This window comes from Corapipo altera, unplaced genomic scaffold, assembly GCF_003945725.1.
Source record: "Corapipo altera isolate COAL_440 unplaced genomic scaffold, ASM394572v1 23, whole genome shotgun sequence".
Classification (NCBI taxonomy): Eukaryota; Metazoa; Chordata; class Aves; order Passeriformes; family Pipridae; genus Corapipo; species Corapipo altera.
The window spans coordinates 17,170,897-17,192,664 of NW_020884878.1; the positions used below are offsets into that span (position 1 = coordinate 17,170,897).

Below are 21,768 nucleotides of genomic sequence, written 5' to 3' on the forward strand. Positions count from 1 at the left end.
TGTTCATGCATGAAAAGCACGGAAAAGGAAGACATTAGCATATGTCAGGTTGTTCCAGAGTGTTTGTGCCTCTGTGTCTGATCAGGTCAAAGAGAGACACAACTCTCTCTTACTTGAGGGTCTGTAATTACAGCATGAACCAGGGAAAGCCATTCAGCTTATTCTGATATTCTGAAAACCCACTACAGAGTCTCATTCACTGCCGGGTAAGTAATCAGTCCCACACTCAAAGAGCTAATAACAACTTCTTTTGCTAGGAAGACACAGCCCTGAAACAAAACAACAATGAAGCAGAGATGCAGTTCACATTTGGATTTTGGTGATGGACATAAGCACTACTGCTGAGGGATTTCAAAGAGGGACAGTAACTTCTTTTCTGTGTCCTCTTATTACAAAAAGGGTAATATCTGTTCTCTCTTCTTCAAGAATATGTCAGTGTGGATCTCACTGGAAATGACTGTAAAGCAGTAGCTGTCCAGGACTGTAGGAGAAAAGTCTTTCAGCTACATCAAGGAGTGGCTGAAGGACAGTATTCCTGAACTAGCTGTGTTTTCAAAGACATAATGTTTAACTGGACTTTAAAAAAATTATTATTCTCCATTGCCACCTCATATCATGTTGCAGAAACAGGCACTAACACCTGCTTCGGAGTTCACAGAAACACATAATCACAAAATAATTGAGGTTTGAAGGGTCATGCCACGACCATCTATTCTGACCTTGGGGTCAAACTAGAGCAAGTTGCTCAGAACTTTCATCAGCCAGGTTTTTACTGTCTTCAAAGATGGAGGACCACGAAACAGTTGGTGAAGTGTGCCTGGATATGCAAAACAGTTTGTTCATTTAAAGAGAGCTGATATAGACAGATATCCATTCACATAAAATGGAAGAAGAAGGACGGGTGGGGGCCAGTCAGACATCTAGAGAGGTATGACAACCCAAATACTGTCATTTGGTAAAAGGTAATCAGGCAAATCGATGTATCACCCAATCCTGGATATTAGGTAGCATATACGTGGAAGTAATAGAAAACTAAACAATTGAAAAATTTAGTCAGTAGAAACCTAGCACAGGCAGTATATAGAGAAGCAGATGGAGCACATGGTATCTTCCCCTGTAAACAAGTCTGTCGTGAAATATCTGTTTTAACAGAATGTACAGAAGAACATTTGTAAGGACTTTTTTCAGCAGCCATCAGTTGCTGGGTATCAAAAGTCTGGTGAGGAAGCTTGCCAGCTTAGAGAATAGAGCAACAGGGTTAACACTACATCCAGATCCTGATCATTTCCCAGTGAGAGAACAATTGAGTGCATCTTCCTGGCTCTTTATATCATGTAACATTTTATGAACATCTTGTTTATCAGCCAGGCCACAATAGAACCCTGCAAAAGAAGCAGAACACTATGCAGACCAGCCCTGACAACTTTGTATTCCAGGAGATAACTGCAGCTTCATCTCCTTCCGAGAGCCCAACACTCACCACCACAGATAGCTCAAGTGGGTATCTGCACCTTACAGTGATATTGCCCTGGAATGGTCATGACCATTGACACTGCAGGAAGGGCAATAAGGAACATTCTTTTTCTCCAGGATTAGTCATAAAACATTAAGGTAGAAATGTATAATCACCTAGCTTTATGGTGCCTAGACAGAATATACGGACCTTGGCCATACTCCAGAAGGACAGAGGTGAAATCTAACAAATAGCATCAGCTCTGCACAGTACCATTTGAGAAGCACTGATTCCTTCTTACAAGCGCAATACAGTTTAATCCCTAGAGAAAAAGAAACTATCCAAGAGGAGGATATTGCCTATCAGTCATAATGTCCATGAACTTAATTGCTTGTTATGGTTGAAAGAGAAATTGTTGTAGCTTGTTATCTACTGGCGGAAGTAGAACACTCTTCTACTCCAAATGTGGAATGTTTGATGAACCCTCCACAATAACATGAAGAGTAAGCTAAAGACAATAAAAAAACAGGACTTGTCTTAGAAAGACTGAGGATCACTCTGAGGTATGCCCTACAGACTGGGTAATGGTATGCAAGAACTGTGATCCAGTCTTGAGCTCAGTGATGTCAGAGAATAAAGGCCCACTTCACTAGTCTACCTCAGGCAAAAGACAGCATGTATGTATCTGCTAGGTTCATTCAGACTTGGAACACGGAAACGACCTCTCTTATTATTTGGCATAATAGAGCATGAGTAACAGCTACTTCTTCAGTCCTATGGAGTCTCTTGTATGACTCAAAAAAGAAAGCAACACCCACTTCTATTGCAGCAAGCTTTCTTATAAGTGACACCCTGAAAAAGAATGGGAAAAAAAAGATAGAAAAGATTAAATTGGTCAAATAGCTACGGCCATATTGATTTTATAAGAGGATGAGTCTGTCTCCAAAGATTTATTCACTAAACTCTGAAAGTGCTCCTAATCACCACTGCAAATTTACAGGTGTATAATGTGTGTGGGCTGTATTACCAGGGAAGAAGACAACACTTATCCTCCAATATCTCAATAAATTTTAGGTTGGTAAGAAAGTTAAATCTATTGATCTGAGAAGTGCATTTACTGCAATTCAATGATAAAATGCAAAACCATAGAAAGGACAAGTCAAACCTTCTGGTATTTCAGAACATGCAGTCCTGTCCTGAATTACACCTATAGTCTCAAGTGAGACATCATGAGCCTTAGTACTGCTTTCTCACTAGATCTTACTGTTCACAGTCTTTCTCCATACCAGTAGGGAAAGACATTTTCCATTGTCTCAAATGCAATGCACACCACCTCCTTAACTGACTTCAGATCACTCAGCAGCACACAGTCTCATGGCATACAGATTATCATTGGTTTGCTGGATACTGGTCAGTTTTAGGCTACTCCTGACAAGGTCTGAAGCAGGACCTTTGCAATCACCTTAGAAAATAGAGGACCCGGTCCCACTACCAATGATGACCATGACAGCCTTGGTGTCACCGTGTCAGCACCCATGAGTGACATCAGCTCTGGCTGTTTCCTGCCTGCTAGAGTTTCCACATCAGTCTTTGCTTTCCTGTCTGCTATAGGAGGCATTGAATGAAACCACCTCATTTGGGAGCAAGAGGCCAGAGCTTTTCTCCAACAGGACCTTCAAAGACTGTTCCAGCAGATGGAGCTTTTACCTCATGTCTTGCAATTTGCACGTTCTTGTGGAGAATGACTGTTGGGTATCTGCTCTTTTCTGAGATTCCCACACTCAGAAGAGATGCCTGTTGTGTCCATCCCATATAGTGATTAACCTTGGAAAATACAGAGCACTTAAAGCTGGCAGGGCTTTGAATCTCTGAGGGTTCAGGAGGACTCCATTCAGGGAGACAGGAGCAATTCATAGCAATGGTCTAGGTGATAAGAGAGATGAGTATTTTCTCAGTTTGAGTGTAATAGCCATGTTCCACTATCTAGTTCTCCATCATAAGGCTTGAAGGGAAATGAAAGAAGGTCACAACATCTTTACATTATCCCATTAAAGAAAAGGGAGACTCAAAGTTCCTACAACTCCTCTAATTTCATATATGAGGAATGTGTAGGCCCAATAGGACCCATAGTGACATCAGAAGACCTAGAAGACTTCACTCCCTAAAGCCAAGAGCAGAGGAATGAGAAAAAAGAAGATTGTTGCAGGAAAAAAAGGAGATTCATGCATCACTGCATTGTTCTTTTACCTGTCAAGGTTTTTGGAACATATTTGATGAGGGCTAGCAAGGTATGAGGAGTGTGTCTCTAGTATCAGGTGACTAACTCCAGCAAGGGAATCAAATATCAAAAGGAGGGAGATTTAGAACCCTCAAAGCAGATGCTGATGGAGATCCTTTAAGATATGAACATCTCATTTAGCTGAAGACAAATACTAAGACGCAAATATGGAAGTACAGCTTTACCTTCCAACTGAGTGCCCTGAAGGCTGATCAATTTTCCATGCTTGGACAGCCTTCCCACCACAAACACACAGCACGACTGGGTTCTCCCTTGCTGACTCACTTCTTTTTCTCCAGTTGCAAAGCCCAACCCCCAGACTCCCACAGCTTTGCCTCAGAGAGACAGCTTTGTCTCCTAGTGCCAGTATGCAAAAGCTGGCCTGGCCAGTCACAACCAGGAGGCTCTTCCCCTGCCAGCCATGATCATCTTGACAGTTCTGCTTTCTCCTCATATTATCTGTCATCTCTCTCACTCCACCTTCCCTCCCTGAAATCAGCCTCCTCCATATACCACTTCAGGGCTGGGGACAAGAGGAATGAGGGTCAATGCCGAAGTCAGAGCACTATCTGCTTCCTTCCTTCTCCCAACAGAGTGATAAGCCAAATACAGCCAGGATCAATCTTGGATGGGACAATAGGCTGGAGGAAAAGCATTAAAAACATCAGAACCTTAAGCAGCTACAAAAATCAACTCATGGTTCTGCTCTGAGAAAGGAACAGCTGGAGTGTTGATGTTTAGATGTGGTTTGGCTTCTGAAAGTCTGCCAGAATGATTTAAGGAAAAGATCCACACAGTTACAGGTCTGTGGACCACTCTCCAATCATCTATCATGGAGCTAATAGCTCTACAAATATATCTCAGCCTGGACTGGCCACTCGCTTTTCTGTGAGTATCTTGGGATCCACTCTGACAGCGCTACCAACAAATGTCACTCCTGATCTTGGGATTGCCTGTTAGTTTAGCTCTGCTTCCTTCTGGTCTAGTTCTGATGATGAGTTTTATTTCAAATATAAAAGAATTATAGTGATGTGCTTCTTCACAGCACCAACAATTAAATTCTGTTGTGCACTGCACTAAAATAATTCATATGTAATGCTTACATTTTCTAATAATTTAATTTAAACAGTTTGTGCAATAAGCGCCGGGTCAGAACTGTTAGTTCCTCCTGAGTGGACGAGTTCTATTTGACTCCTGTATGCTATGCAGTAAAAGAGTATCTGCTGGAGGACAGCATGTTAAATGCAGTATATTACAATTAAACAGAAAATATAAGAGCACTTTTAGGTTAAAGATCCTCTACTCATGTCTTCCCATTATGTTATTGTTTCCAGCATAAGCACAAGGTCATCATGCCCCATCTGCCTCCATTCCATGCTGAACTTGCTGCTCACTTGGGTAACTGTTCTTTGCCAGGCAAATTTGGTTTCAAGTGTAACATTAGAAATGGGATGTTTTGGAACCATTTTTGTGTCTAAAGGAGAGATTTTGGGAGAATAAACACAGAAGAAATAACTTTTCTAAAATGTTGTTTGGGGTTTTTTTAAGTTGCTCAAAGAGAGTAAAGATAAAAAAGAACAGGTCTTTTCAGGAATCTGTTTTCCATGTGATCTTATCTCTGCTTATGGCTTGGACAGGTGTACCCATTGCTGAGTAAAAACCTATCGGGATGGCCAAGCCCCAAGAGTGGTAGTGCATGGAGTTATATCCAACTGGTGGACAGTCCTCAGTATTGGGGCCAGTTCTGTTTAATATCTCTATCGATGATATGGACAAGGGGATCAAGTACACCCTCAGTCAGTTTGTAGATGACACCAAGGTGAGTGGAATGTTGATCTGCTGGAGGGCAGGAAGGCTCTACGGTGGGATCTGGACAGGCTGAATCGATGCACTGAGGCCAATGCCATGAGGTTCAACAAGGCCAAGTGCTGGGTCCAACACCTGAATCACAGTAACCCCATGCAGTGCTACAGGCCCAGGGCAGAGTGGCTGGAAAGCTGCACAGCAGAAAAGGACCTGGGGGTGCTGATTGACAGCCACTGAACATGAGCCAGCAGTGTGCCCAGATGGCCCAGAAGGCCAATGGCATCCTGGTCTGTATCAGCAATAGTGCGACCAGTAGGACTAGGACAGTAATTGTCCCCCTGTACCTGGCTCTGGTGAGGCCACACCACAAGTACTGTGTCCAGTTTTGGGCCCCTCATGACAGGAAAGACACTGAAGTGTTGGAGCATGTCCAGAGAAGGGCAATGGAGATGGTGAAGGGTCTAGAGAGTAAGTTCTATGAGGAGCAGCTGAGGGAGCTGAGGTTATTTAGCCTGGAGAAAAGAAGGCTCAGGGGCGACCTTACTGCTCTCTACAACTACCTGAAAGGATGCTGTAGTGAGGTGGGGGTCGGTCTCTTCTCCCAGGCAACTAGAGACAGAATGAGAGGACATAGCTTCAAGCAGCCAGGGTACCTTCAGGTCAGATATTAGAGAAAATTTCTTCATAGAAAGGGTTGTCAAGCACAGGAACAGGCTGCCCAGGGAAGTGGTTGTGTCACCATTCTTTGGAGGTATTTTGAAAATATTTAGATGTAGCACTTAGTGGTAGGTTAATGGTTGGACTCAATGATCACATGGGTCTTTTCCAACCTAATTGATTCTACAAAAATAACCAAACAAAAAAAAAATAGACAAATTGAAAATTCTTCTATTTCCATCATATATGAAATACCGTCTATATAGTCAGTTCTATCTCCCAGTTGGAAGTCTAGCACAAAAGAGTCCTGCCTTCAGTAGTTTGTTGGAGCCACTCCACTCTGGAGCAAAGTTTCCAGTAAAACTCATTGTCTTATTGACAGTGAAAGCTTGACAGGATGAGAAGGTTACATGAGAGCATCACCTTTGCAGGTTTGCAGAAATTCAGGAGGGAGGGGCAATGTAAGATCACAGTACAGTTACACAGTACACTTTTCCTACTCACCTTCCACCCAAGGGGATGTTCAGCAAAGTATTCAAATATTTTAAATTAGTGTTTCATTTTGATATTTTAGGTAAAATTATAAACCGTTCTCTACTGGAAACATTTAAAAGAATCGGATCCTGTTTTGAAAAGTTGGATCAAAGTGCACATAAACCACAGATGGGACAAAACAGCTAAAATTTTTATTGCTACAAGTCTACTTTTCCTCATTACTAACTATAAAACTAAACAGGAATCCATAAAGCATAGCCCAAGTAGGGCACCATACTGGTAAGAAGTAAGGAACAAGCTGTTTCAAGATTGTTTCAGTGACAAAGTTATGCGACAACAGCCCCAAAGGACAGAAATTCTTGGATATGGACAATCCATTCAATCAGAAAGAATAAAAATATGTATTTCTTTGAATTTCAATCAACTGAAACTTTTAAAAGAATCCCTAAAATCCAAAGCTTCACATTCAGTGTAAACCACAGTACTTTGTGGCTTTTCCAGTACACTTGGATAAAACTAGATAAACTACTATATTGTTTAATACTTAGGATTTAGCATTCTGGATTCCAATTGCACCTCAGGCAGCTTCTGACACAATACCCTTCAATAATTCACATTCTGCTTGCCTCTCAGTTTTGCCATCAGTAAAACGGAGATAACATGCATTTCACAATGCAGTAGAGTGATGTGAAGGCTGACTGATTTATCAGTAGTTGTGAGATGTTTAGGAATACTCTGATGAAATGTGCCACATGTATGCACAATTTATTATTAACCTGACAGCATTTTAGCTCTTTTGTTTTCCTGCCTTGCACACAATTCAAGTGCGGGATGCCTGAAGCACATTGCCATGTGGCATTTTGATTGTAGCAGGTACTACCATTTAATTCTGAAATTCACAACTTTAATATCACATTTAAACAGGATTTTTGTCATTAATTTTCCTTTTTCACTCAGTTTCAAAAGATGAACATTTGAATGGCCTTGAGTTTAGTTCAGTATCAGATCATTAAAATTAATATTAAAGGTAAACACAGGCAAGGAAAGAATCTCATAGAGTAATGTGCACCTTTGGCCAAATTTTTAGAGGTGAAAAAGGACTGAATAAATATGATATGAAGGTAAAATTATCAAAACTACTATTTTCAATTCCAGACCAGTCATGAGGGTCCAAGGTGACTTAAAAGTAATTTTTTTAACTGACAAGATCAACAAATCTAAGTACATTTGGCTTTAGTTCTTAGTTAAGCACATCTACCATCAGTATGAATGAAAGCTTTGCCTGACTAAAGAGAACTTCGTGTATGAGGTTAATTTTAAGTTGAATACTATTTATGGGATCAAATGTGCAAGAAAACATTTTATGCAATGATCTGCACATCTGATATATCTACTACAGAGTAGCTTATCCCTGACACATCTGTATCTGCAAGTTCAAACAGTTCACAGAGCAACACTGCAGCAGAGCCATGCACAAGGAAAAAACAGCTGGACAACTGTAAGGATGGAAACTAACCCAGATGTAACCTATATTTTGTTTCATGCCCAGATCTGAAAAGGGGCTTAAATTGTTTTAGTCAGCATTCCAACAACAATATTTTGTTAAGGAACCAAGAGGAAACTTAAGCAATTTCAGCTCTGGAAGAAAACTAGTGGAGACTGTTACAAATGCCCTAAAATAGTGGGATATAGATTCATAGATTTTTAAGACCAGAGGGAGCATTAAATAGACCTACAATACAGCAGTGATCTCCACTTTAAGTGGTAGCAAGGCTATAATTAAGCACCACTGACAAATGAGGTCTGAAGTCACAGCCAATTGTTCTCCCGAGATAGAGGATCTGTTACTTAGTCCTTTGGTTCAGCTATCTTTTGCCTCGGGCAAACTAGGAGTCCCCACACTAGCAATGGCAAGGAAAACATCCCAGAGCTCAAGAATGGTTGTCATGCCATACCAGTGCAGATCCCAAGTGATTTTCATAGGCAGAGCCTTGCTCATTCAGCCCAAATCTCAGCTTGGGCTGGCTGCATTTCATAGAGCATTTCTTGTACAGAGAGGTATTTGTTATGCTCTTCTCTGGGAATGCCTGCTGACCAGTCCTTAGGTCCAGCTACACTGTAAACTACTGAGATTCAATCCAACACACTAAAAAGCTAAAGACCAAACTGCTGACAATACTAGCCCCTCCAATCAGCAGCTGTAGTTCTTCGTTAATATACTCAGCCTTGCTGCCTTCACTGTCACTGTTGAGGGACTGCACTGTTCAGTGATACTGGTAAATCTGAGAAGGCAAACTGGGAAGAGCTCATTCAAGTCCAGTCCACTCAAATTACTCCTTGGGCCTTTCCTTTAGTGGAGCTCTTGACAAACAGCAGTAGCTATAGATCTGTCACTTCCAATGAACTGATATGATAACAGTGCTGCAAACCACTCTTCTCTCCTGGGAGGTTTCAAAGGGCACCAATCTAGTCCTCACCCTACCTGTGCTCCAGGCTCCACTTGTGTCTTCAAGTCAGAAAACTGGAGCATGGTGGGGTTGAATCCAGTGCCATTTGGTCTCTGTGGGAGTATATGCCCCTTCCTTAAAACACTTTAACATTTTTGTGATATACTGCAGTTCATGAGTAGTAGATCCATATTAGGTATAATCGCGTCAGTAAGTTATAAAATAAGCTACAATTATATGTGCAATAGATATAGATTACATTTTAAACGAAGTCAGAATTCAGAAATTCTACAAAATAAAAATACATCGCTTTTTCTGCAGATTGTCAACCAAATCAGTATTTTTTTTCTAAATATTTTGATCTGAATGAAACCACCGTTTCTCACGAGTAAAACATTTCCAATCTGTCTGATTCTGATGTGTCTTAGCTGGTCAAAACGTAACCACACATCTTTCGTTCAAACATGCCACAAGGCAGGGCGGGCAAACACCAGACTGCCTTACAGATACATTTCTGTGTAGGATGCAAAGTAGAGATAATGTATATAGGTATACAGGTCTCCTATCTGGAGATAAAAAAACCCAGCAAGCTTTGGAATTTGTTGTAGATGCAAGTTGAGACACAACTGAGCATTTCAGCTTAAGCAATGAAGGAAAATAGAGAATTTAGGAGAAGACAGCCAGCGAGCTAAATTACAATTTGGAGCCCTACTTTATTCAATGCAGAAGAATAAAATCAGATCTCCAACAACACAGTGTCCACTAGAGGAACTCTGAAGGAGGATTCTGCCATTTCCTGCAGTATCCAATGTTTAGTCAGAGGATGCTGACTAAACAATAATAAACTTATAGTCTTAACAATATCATCATATGGCTACCTTCCAAGTTGCTGTGATCACATAGCTACCAGTACCTAATCTGTCAAATTTTCAACTAGATATGCCTGTATGAGTTGCACCTAATATTTGACACTAATATAAACATACCTCTAGCTCTGGTTATCCTGAGAGATATAACAATGCTACTGCTTCACGATGGTAATATATTCATCCATAATTTTTTATGTTCATCCATCTCCTGTTATCTTCCTTAAAAGACAAAGCTATGTAAATTACAAGGACCAGCACAGATCTCCAATTACACCAGAGGTCTGGTAGGCATCATGCAGGCTGGTCCATTTGCCCCCTGCCTCCTACCAAACCAAGTCCCACAGCAGGTCTCACAGAGGCCACGGAGAAAAAGGTAAAAGATAGAAATAAAAGCACAGAAATTCTGAATATTTTCCCAGTTTTTTTCTTTTAGGTAGTCCTAGACAAGTAATTTAATTTCCTCTCTTCTTCACATATCTCTCACCCTTTTCTTTTTCCCCTGATCTTTTTTATCAGTAATTTATTAAGGAATTATTACATACACTTCTTCCCCATTTAAAAACAATCTTTGGGGAATATAAGCAATTTCACCCATATACAGAAAGGAACTTAAGGAATTTAGCTGCAAACACCACTGAATTATGAAATTTGCAGATCACAACACAAGCCACACTTTACTGCTAGCCATCTCCGCCTCAACTGTTGTTTCTGAGCAGCCTCAGTGGACAAACGTGCATTTAGTTCCAAGGATTTCTCCTATATTACCTTGAAAAGAAAGGTACTGAGAGGCACTCCGACCCTGAAAGCCAAGCTTGCATGATGGAAGCAGCAGGAAAGACCAGAAAATCAAAAGCATGCCTGCAGGGACACACCAGAGGTTTAGAAAACTCAGTGTCATTTTTCTCAAGTATTAAGGCAACAAACCACAAAGAAATGAAAATCCACCCAAGAGATTACAGAGTCCAAGAAAGGCTTCTGAATAAATGCAGCAGCCAAGCAAACTACAGGGCCTGACAGCAGCATTAGAGATTGAAGCCTGGTTTTAACATACAGCTCAAATTTCTACATCTACGAAGGAGCTGCTTCTTCCTTTCTGATAAAGGTCTCTTGCCAAATACTCAGAGCCAAACCCAGTCCATTATATCCACTTGGGTTACTTAATTGGTCAAATTCCATGAGTAAGAGGAGGAAGATCACACCTCACAGCAAAATCCCAAAAGCCAAGTATCCCTTTCCTCCTTGGCCTACATTGCAAACTGCAGGTCAGTTACAAATACACCTGCTGTATCTAATAAGCAGTCAGAGTTGCTTTGATGAGGGTTGAGGAAAAGAAAGAAGATTTTTACCCACCCTTTCAATGCCTTAGAACCACAAAACACTTGCCAGTTTTGTGTTAACTAAACACCCAGAAACAATCCAATGGGCTTTCTTCTCTGCTGTCCTGCTTTTTATGCAATGATTCATACAGGAACAGAGGAAGTGCAATCTCTGCCATTCTGCTCGGGTACCCTTTAAGCTCTCTTTGCTCTTCCTGACAGCACAAGGTCAAGGCGAGTCTGAGCATGGAGGGTGAAAGCAGCAGGCTGAAATGAGCAGCCACAGCAGGGAGAGTGCCAATGCAGACAGGTAGGCAGAGGTGGGTCACTGTACAAGGAAAAGCATCTGATCAGCATTTGTGGTTCATGGCAGAGGACACTTGGGGGAAGTCAATGGAGTACATGGGTCAGATACAAAAAAAAAAAAAAAGTCAAAAGCTCTCTTTCTCTCATTGCTCTGATCAGCACCCTGCAGTGCAGCATCTGCTCCATGTCACCGACAGAGAAGAGGCTATGCTGCTGCTCAGGTTCTGTCTTTACCAGCACAACTGCAGCCTGGCCTGAGAAGGATCTGAGTACTCATAGTGTGACACTGCACACAGCAGCAGGAAATGGGGAGATTTCTGTTGAAAAAAAAGATGAGTGCTCCTCAAGGATGGACACTTAACAAGGAAAACCACCTTAATTTTCAACTGCAAGCCAAGTTAAAAAACTTACAATCAAACCAGGTCATCCTAAGGGGTGTTCATGAATGATAATCATTTACTTGTCATGCTAAGATATTTATGTGTCTCTATCACTGTCATACAGAAGCATATGGGATTCTTAATACCTGGAGGTACAGAAGCCCCGCTGGCTACATATTTCAGATATGGAAACTGAGACACAGAGGGTAACCAGGTACATATCCCCTGCAAAGAAAGGTCAATTGATTCAGTCTTGAGTCTTTTAGTCTGCCAGCAAATCACTCTGGGGACAGAGAAAGCCTGTGGCAGAAATGGAAATTAGCCTCTTAGGTGCTAACGGTCTTAAGACCAGACCATTCAAGTTCTGCTGCCCCACTCCACTTTCTTTACATGGTATACTTTGGTATCTACGGAATAATGAGAAGAACAAGTGTACATGCAGACAGGGTCTGGAGAGCTGACACAGCATAACTGGCAATGGTGCCAGCAACACAGAATACGAATCTAGCGTACTTAGGTCCCAGCCCTACTTCAGAGCAAACACATTAAAATACAAACCAGTTCTGCATCAAGTAGACTGTGACATCCACAGTCCTCCCTCCCTCCTCATATCTACTTCTCTTAGCCCTTGGGTTGTTTTGCATCCATTTGCCAGCTCCTGGACCTGTTCACAGATGGAAGAAGGGCAAATGCTTTGCTCAGCAGGGTAGGTGTACAATGACAGTGAGCCTGTCTGCAATGAAGGATTATGGGAGAGACACACACACACCCAGAAGCCACATTGCTATCTCCAGACAGCAATAACATGGCAGTTGCCTTGCTTTTTATAGGGAGAGAAAGAAGTTTTTCTGTCCATCAAGTTAAAAGCGGGTTAGCAACGAAACAAGAAATAAAGGGAAATCAGAAGTTGGCCCAGGACAGGTGGCCATTCTACCATTTCATCACATGGATTACCACCTTTTCCTGCACCAGGAAACACTCATTGCTGAGGTCGACGTGCAGAAGCGCATCTTCTCTTAGTAGTGACAGAGTGTGCTGGACAGATGTGCTCCTCCTCCGATTCTTTCCCCGGAGCTTCGTGGCGCCGTTTCCAGCATCCTAAAGGTATCTGGGAGGATTGCTGCCCTCCATTTTCCACCAAAACATAACAAAAATTACCCTGTGGCAAATACTGTGCACACCTCCATACTGGAATAAGGATGAAAGCAACAGCTACAGCATGTGCTGTCTTGCTTGGGGCTATATTTACTGCTGATTGACCTCTATGACAAGCTGCCTAGCTCAGCAGAAGCCTGTACAGTAACAATAAATCAGCTCTCCCCCCCCCCCCTTTTTTTTAAGGGCAAAACCAAAAGAAAATAAACTTTTCTTCTGAACCATAAGTCCAAATCAGAAATTTCTGACTCTGCTCACTTTCATAATTATTATTGGTTACTTTAATTTCAATCTTTCTTAAGCAATGCCCAAAAATTCCAGTTTAATTCCTAGCTGTGCACACTATGGGACAGAGTCCGGTCTATGGGTTGACAGAGAAAGCTGGTATCCAGATTCCAGCTGGATTTAGTCCTCCAGAAGCCTGCTCAGCCCATTCAAATCTACTCTTTGCAATAACCAAGAACTGTTCTCTTATACTATCAGGCAAGTAAAACCAATACAGAACAGCTGATGTAAACAGTCTGTATGAGCTATGGTTTACTATTTATAAAGTAACATTTTGATCCCATTTTTTTTTCCCCTGAGTTCTACTCTCTCCTTGTCCACAAATTATTCTCACTCCTTACCAGTTCCACCTCACACCAAATAACAATCTCCTTTGTATCCAACCACCACCTGCTTCATTTTATCAGAGGAGATGTCCAAGCCTTGCCTGACTGAGAGCTTTAACTTCTTTCTTGCCTGAGGTCTGCAGCTGATCTGCAATCAAGCAGAAAAGGATTGTAGTCTCATGGTCATCTATAATACAGGAGGGTGAAACAAGAAGAATATAGCTGTCAGCATGTATTGCAGATAGACTATTTGAATCAATGGCACTCGCCACGCAGGGTCCTGTAATCTCCCTGACGCTCCCCTGCATTAAAAGCAGGGGAGACCACAAAACAAATCCAGCTAGCTCTGGAGTTGCAGGCAGTCTATGCTTAGTGAAGGAACATGGGTCCTAGGTATCTTCTGTGAAAGGGTATGTAGGATATAAATTCAAATTCTGAGGCTCCCGCTCAGTTTTAATATTAATCATTAAGAATAACAAATGGTGCTTAAACTGCACTTTGGAGTTTCAAAGCACTTCATAAACATCAATTAATATCTTAACACATCGTCTTTCTCTGGTGCTCATCTGGCAATACATAAAAAAATTTACAACCACACTGGAAAAAATATTATAATTTTAAATACAACCAAAGGAACTTAAACCAGAAAGAATGAGCAAGAGAAAGAGAGGAGGAAAAACAAATTGCTGCAAAATTAAGTCACGAGCAGAGTTCTTACCAGCTTTCTGCCCGATGGCCAGTGCCGTGACATGAGAAGTGACATAAAACAGCAGATTTACCCCTTGCAATATTTACTCCACAGACCTTGAAGACCATCAATTCTAGAGTTTTGCACTGGTGAGTGAAGATCCGGGCCCCTCCAAAGGTTGTCCTAGAGCTGCCTGCTGTCCTCTACAACAGCAGAGCAGAAGACCAAATGAAGGTCCTGCAACTGTTTGTTGCTGGTGAATTCAACAAAAACCAATTTATATTCATCTATCAAGGAATATGCAAATGGAAGCAAATATTGTGGTCATGTTCATTTGTTTCTGATTACAAAATGTATGTAAATGTATATGCAAATTAAGTGCAACCATCAGGCTCATGGCAAAAGGCCAAACTAGCCCCCCTGTATTATAAAGATTAGGGTGGCTGGAAGGGAGATGCAGTGACTGCAAGTGAGGCTAAGCAGTCTCTTCAGATACAGCCAAGACTGGGCTGCTGCGAAGGGGCAGGAGGAGGATAAATCCTGCAGTAACTTGTCACTTTAAACGAAGCTGAGGGACTATAGAAAAATCTGTTCCCGCTGCAGTTAAAAGTGTGATAATTACAGAGCAACGGGCTCCTCTGTCATTCAGCAGGCAGCATCCCCAGGAAATCTTGATCTGTAATCAAGGGAAGAGGTGCAATCAAGCCCCTATTCAGGCTTCGTTTAGAAACAGCCCCTGCAGGCAAGACAAAGGCTTCAGCATGGTGCTTTGTGAAGTTGGTGATCACATCAATGTCTTGGTTCTGCAACTACAAGCAGTGAGTGTCATTTCTAAGCACATCTTCTGTTCACCTTTTCTCACAAAGTCCAGAAGGAGTCTTGGAAGAGGGATGAAGTCTTGTGCCAAAATACAGCAGTGTCGGAGAAAGAGAAAATTTCTTGCAGACTGACAGCATGATCCTGAATGAGCAGATAGGAACATGCTCATCTGGCTTCTCCAGCAGCTCAGTTTGCAAAATTTGCATGGGGAAGGTTTTGTTGGGGTTTTTTTCTAGCAACATAAATGTATCTGTGCTGCTCAAATTCTACAGGAACATCATTCTCTTGGCAGCAGCCTGATCCCACAGAGACTGATGAGGTTTATTAGAGGATAAGATGTCTCTGAGTTCAGCTTTCACGTCTAATGCCACCATTGCCCAGAAACATACAAACTAATTGCTACTCAAATCAGCCATCCTTTATACCCTACAGAGCTGTCAGATTCAATGAACCAGTTTACTCCAACTGCAATAAAAATAGTCTCACATTTTATTCAAAACAGCCAACCCTTACAAACTGTGCACGCATTTGCACTCCCACTATATAAACTCAGACACAGAAATCATACCTGCTCAGCTACCCATCTGGGCATATGGCTGCCATGACAGACACAATCCTGCTAACTCCAGACGCACATGAAGTGCCAAAATCTTTTCTGCACACTGGGGGCACATTCCAGACAGGATTCCTAGTCTTATCTCAATATGGAGTGATTGTTCTCTGTTGGCATTCACTATAACTGGAACTGCACTTGGACTTACAGTAGCCCCTAATACTGTAAATGGAGCTTCATTTCGTCACACTACAGAATCAGCAGGTTCCACTCTCTATTTATTTCCTATATCTCTGGCCACAGAATAAATAAGTTTGCTGTGGTTTTACCATCTGCAGGCATGGGTATCAGTCAATAGCCAAGTAATGGCCTGGACACTGTCAAAAGAACTCATTATTAAAAAAGTACATATTACATTTAGCTGTTCAAACAGAACTTGTTATTGATCAGATCCCACCAGTTCCCAGTAAAAGAGCCAGCTCTGGTGACAAAATGAAAATACGCACACAGACTACAGACTAGTAAATACTGTAATGGAGTTAAGGATCCCCCCAAAAAGAGAGCTGTTGATATCCAGTTGAAAGAGCACATCTTTTTCAAAAATGAGACTGGGAATAAAATAACCATGTTATTTCTGCAAACATCCAGACGCAGGATAAGGAAACAAAACAAAAGCAACAGTTCTGACAACAAACATCTCAATCTCTTGGGGGGGAAAAAAAGCAAACAAAGAAAATATAAGTTGTTTAATGGCCAATCAAGCCACAGGCGGGAAGTGCCTGTATCTAGTTGTGCCATTCCTGCCACATCCTACTGTTTATCAGTGGAGGTTCTGCCACACTTACAGAATTGAAAGACAACATCTTTGGAGCTTGCTATATTTTTCAAAGTCAGATAAAAAGGTAGCTAAACTTAATTTGGTACCTGCTTTGTTTTCTTGCCACTTCTCTTTGTCAGCTTGTTTCCACTTACTACACAGCTTTGCTTTTGTTTTTCCCCTTCTCACAGTCTGCACAGACAGTGGAACATTTTTCAGCAACAGCATTTAATACACAGAAATCAACACTGTTACAGCTTAAAGGAGTCGTAAAAGAAGGCTGATTATAAAATTCTAATGTAAACCAAATATACACAATTTAGTAATAAACGAGAAAACAAGAACCAAACAAGATAATGACTGTGGAAATCTCTACATTTGATCCATTGCAAAAGTTGTCTGTGCAGTATCTTCTCTGAGAGTGAACAGACACCAGCTAAGAGTAAGTTAAAAATGTAAGAAGGCACATAGTGACAAACTTCTTTGCTCACCCTTAATAGAAGGTTCGGCTGGAAACTGATGAATCACTATAGGAAACAAACAGCAATGGTGACTCACAGCTTCAAAAGGTAACAATAGCACTGCTTGATCCATGGTGTCTACAACAGAAATATCCCTGGATTCATTAGAAGATGGATTTCAGATTGTTCCACCCACCCAGGAATTGCAGAAACTCCACCACCTGAGCCATGGTTAGAGCTCTCACAATTGCCCCACAGGTACATGGAATTCTTGCTCACTTACACTCTTTTCTCAAGATGTTCACTGAAAACCATATGCAGTTATGCCTTGAGCAGCTCCCGTGGAATCTGGATCCAATGGGCCACCACTAGAAAGAGCCTTATAGCTTTATGTTTCAGGGTCCACATGCCTGTATTGCTCTTAAATCTTCCATCACCATAACTGGCATTTAGATATGAAGTGTGTTTGCTCTCTAAGCAAACACTCCAGGGCCCAGCTCCTGAACTGCCCAGTCACACCCAGCAGTCTCTACAGCCTCATGTAACTCATGGCTCAAGCACAGAAAACAGTGCTGGCTCATTATTAGTTTGGATCTAATCAGTTCAGAGAACACGGCTAGAAAGAATTTTGGTGTTCAGGACTTCACAGGCTCACAACTCCTGTCCAATGGTCATGTACTGTTACTGTGCTGTTTGGATATAAAGACAAATTTTTTGTTATCATTAAAATGACCTCAAAATGAATGTACATATGGATGCTAAGTCTATTTTTCAAACCTTCCCTTCCTATAAAAACATATTTGCTTCTCCATCTATACTGCAAACATAAGCTGTAGGGCTTTTTGTTTGAATATCAAGAGTATAAGGACTATTTTCAGCACTTCTCACATTCTAGATACTAAACTCCGGTTAATCTAGTTTCATTGCCAAAATAAGTAAACAAATGCTAGTTGTGAAAATATATTACTGCAAGTATTTCCATTTTGACAAAATTTCAGGGTGGTTTTTTTTTCCCTTGAGATTGGACACTTCTTGTCCAGGTTTAATCTTTGGCTTAAACTGTTGTGTTTAATGCCAAATGTCACAAAAAATGGTGTGATGAGATTCTCAAACTCACACTGGGATTTCCAGTTGACTTACTTAAGTCTCCTGTACATACAGAGTTAATTACCATCACACTGCTAAAGACTAAGGGAAAAACCCTGAAATACACTTCAGCATGGGGTTTGAATGACTTAAAACTTTCAGACTCAAATTCTATAAGAGAGTAGAAACAATGTAGAAACATGCAAATCCCTCTTCTCTTTGCAACACTAAGAACAATTTAAAAAGCAATTTAAGCAATTTAATCAAGGATGATAAAACAATCAAGGTGCCATTCAGCAATTAGTATGCAAGAAATTCAAGGGAAGCATGGGGCTTCTTCAGACTAGCAACAGCCAACATCAAATAACATATGCAATGTCCTGTCAATCAGTTATGTTAGCCATATATACATGGTTCCTGTTTGCTGACACTTCAATCAGTTTTCAGGGACACAGGGGAGTGGAATAGCCATTGCTTTTACCAACAGTAACCTAGGGTACATCTGTATTTACCAATTTATGTTCTCTACCCTTTTTAAGAAGTTGCTGATGAAATGAATGATGATGATGAAAATCTGTCCGTGTTACAAATGCAGCATTCTTTCAGAAAGGTGCTTCTTGCAATTGTTCATGCTATCTACTCCCACTTAATTACTTCCAGCTAAAATAGGAATGGTGGAACCTTTTAATTCCTCTGATGACCACCAGCAGGAATAAGAACTCCATCACAGCCCTGCTAAATAACAAACTAACTCTTTGGATTATGTAAAGATAAATGGGAAGCATGGAAGTATTCTCTTACCTTCAGAACACAGCTTGCCAGCATATCCAGTGGCTGAACAGTCACAGTGTGGCTCACCATCCAGAAGGAAGCAAGTGCCACCATTTTCACAGGGGTTTTCTGAGCAAAGTCCTTCCATTTCCAGTCGGACCCCTTGACTACCCAGGAGCTGTGGCTCAGAGTTGCCATATTTCAGATCCAGGATAAATCCTTGAAATGGAGGCTCGCTCAGAACACCATCGAGAGTCAAGGCAGCAGGACGGATGTCCAGTGGGACTCCACCAACAAAAAGGTCACTGACGATATTCATATACTGGCGTTGTGGACGCACCTCACCCGGCTTGGCCTCACCATCCAGCACTAGCACCGTCCGAAGGTGATTGCGGCTGACCATCAGGAAGTGCCAGTTGCTATCATTTACCTGCTTGTCTGTGATAACTGTTGTCTCTGCACAGTCCACACTGAACTGGAGCTGGATGCGCCCATCAACAAGGGACAGACAGAGGAAGTCACAGACACCACCATCATCAAAATAGAGAAGGAGCCCAGCAGAGACGTTTGTCTTGAACTGGAAGCTGAGTTCGCTCCTAGTGCTGGCATCCCAGCGGAGGTAGCGGGCCCACTGGTTGGGGATGCCCATGAACTCCAGACCCAAAGAGAGACCCAGCAAGGAGCCCAGCAGCAAACTCACCTTCAAGGTGAAGTAGACAGAATGCAGAGTGAAGCCCATTGTTTCAACCTGCTCTTCCCTAAGAGAAAAACAGAAGCCACACTACTGGGAGGAGAACTCCAGCAGTCAACACCAAGTGTTAAATCCAAAGGGAAGAGGAGGAGAGCAGAAAGAGTGACAGAGTGGGAGAGTAAGTGGAAAGTGAGATAGCACGTTCACGTGATCAAGAGGAAATGTCTCCTCCACAGGGAAAGATCTCAATTAACCTTTAGGATTCAGAGGTTTTTATCTCAGAAGTACAGGATACATGAAGTGACTTCTCCAGATGGCGTACTTTTGTGAAGGGCAAAATAACCCACAGTGATTTGTTTTGGTAGAACACAAAGGTGATACTGGTGTTCCAGAAGTAAAGAAAGGCAAAGCTGAAGTCCAAGCCTAAAATTCTTGTTTTCTAGAAGTGATGACAATATTGACGGTGGTGGCAGTGAGATAGAAGAGAGAGCGAATTCATAAAGCATGTGAACCTCAAGAGGGCAAAAATAAAGTCAATCTTCATGATGCACTGGTGGATATCCAGCCCATAACTCACTGCTTGGCACTCACGGAGCTTGCAGGACCTCTGGGACCAAGAAAAGAAAGAAAGGGAGAAGTTAGTCCTATTACTCACCGTATCTTTACCATGAAGCTTTTTAACATCTTGTGCAATAACTCATTTACATTTCTTGATACTCTAGACACTTCTTCATGCTTGCAATTGGCTATGCAGTTCTCCAAAGCAGCAAGGACATCTATGTTCTAAAAACTAAGAGGACTAACAGAGAACTCACAAAGTGATCTGCACACATAACAATGCTGAGCAATGTAAAAACACACCATATTATTTAACTCTTTTGATGGATGCAATCTCATTGACTTAACTGAGAAATGGTGCTGGAGCCTTCCCATGAAAATGCTTAGGGCAAAGACCAGAGTTCCTTAGAGTTTAGAAGTTGATACAGGGCAAGAGAAGACATTATTCAAACTTCCCATTCCATTGCCTTCATTATGCTTCCTAGCACACCAAGCAAGCATTAGAGAAGACAACCCTGCTGTCAGCCTGTCATGCAATAGCTGCTTTTACTTTACATGTCTCACAAACTTCAGAAACTCCAACAGGGACCTCTGCAACCTGGAAACATGTGCTATGTGAATTATATATGGCAACCTGCAGCTTAGATGATAGTAAACTTGCAGCTTAGATGCTAAGAACTGTCTAAACACTTAACCACTCACCCCGGTCTAGTTGTTTGGCAAAAAGGCCAAATTCTCCCCTAACTAACAGCACACAATTGTAACTGCCTTTTCTGAGTTACATCTGTTAACACTGGAATTTAACTCACTTCTGAATATTTGCATGCGGGTGACTGTATGCCTAGTGTAGGAGGATGTTTTAAGTGACAGGTAAAGAAGACAGCACAAAGCTATGTTCATTCCTTGAAAAGTCTACCTAAAAGGAAAGTAAGTTTTCTATTAACAGACATGTTTGTTCACAAAGATGGGTTGGGCACAAGAACAGCTCTGGGAATGGCTAACATTACCATAGATACAAAGCAGGAAATGAGGTGATTAAAATCAAGGCCCTGAGCCTCACAGAAGCCAGGATGAACACAGCTTTCACAAACTGGAACACAAATATTGTGAGGCAATATTTGCTTGGGAAAAATATTTTGTGCTGTGGACAATGAGAGTTGTTGGGGCTGCTGTTGCTCACAGCAGATGCCTTTCATCCCCACTGCCCACCTTGCTCTGAAGGAGAAGGCCCACAGACACTGCAGAAACGGTGCTGAAAAGTTTCTGTTTGGTAAGGGTAGAGGTTGAGCTGGAGCAGAACCACTAGGAAACCGAGGGGAGAGTTCACCCAGTCACAGCCTCGCCTGCCTTAGCGACCTGCAGAAGCCATAAGTCTCCAGAGCTGTCAGTCTGATAAATTTAGCCAGCATGAAAAACAAGTCACCTAGAAAACAAAAGAGATCAATTAAAAGAAAACCCACAAGTTGGAGAGAAATGTGAGCTTTCAGTGCCCAGTGGAAACCAGGCCTGTTCCCTGCAGCTGCCTGAGTGGAGTGTGTTATCTAAACTGCT

At 41.7% G+C, this 21,768-nt stretch overlaps 1 protein-coding gene across 15 annotated transcripts in view; it reads right to left on the reverse strand.

The window, feature by feature from the left end:
* Window positions 1-21,768, reverse strand: part of NRXN3 (neurexin 3) — a 1,012,014-nt gene that overhangs the window by 920,893 nt on the left and 69,353 nt on the right. For 9 of the 15 annotated variants that reach the window (XM_027638374.1, XM_027638380.1, XM_027638378.1 and 6 more), the window contains exon 1: window positions 18,999-19,707. In XM_027638374.1, the coding sequence (XP_027494175.1) occupies window positions 18,999-19,707 (709 nt within the window). Of the gene's footprint in view, window positions 1-18,998; window positions 20,265-21,768 lie in introns of those variants that run through there. The other 6 variants (XM_027638371.1, XM_027638372.1, XM_027638389.1 and 3 more) reach the window with 1 other exon arrangement.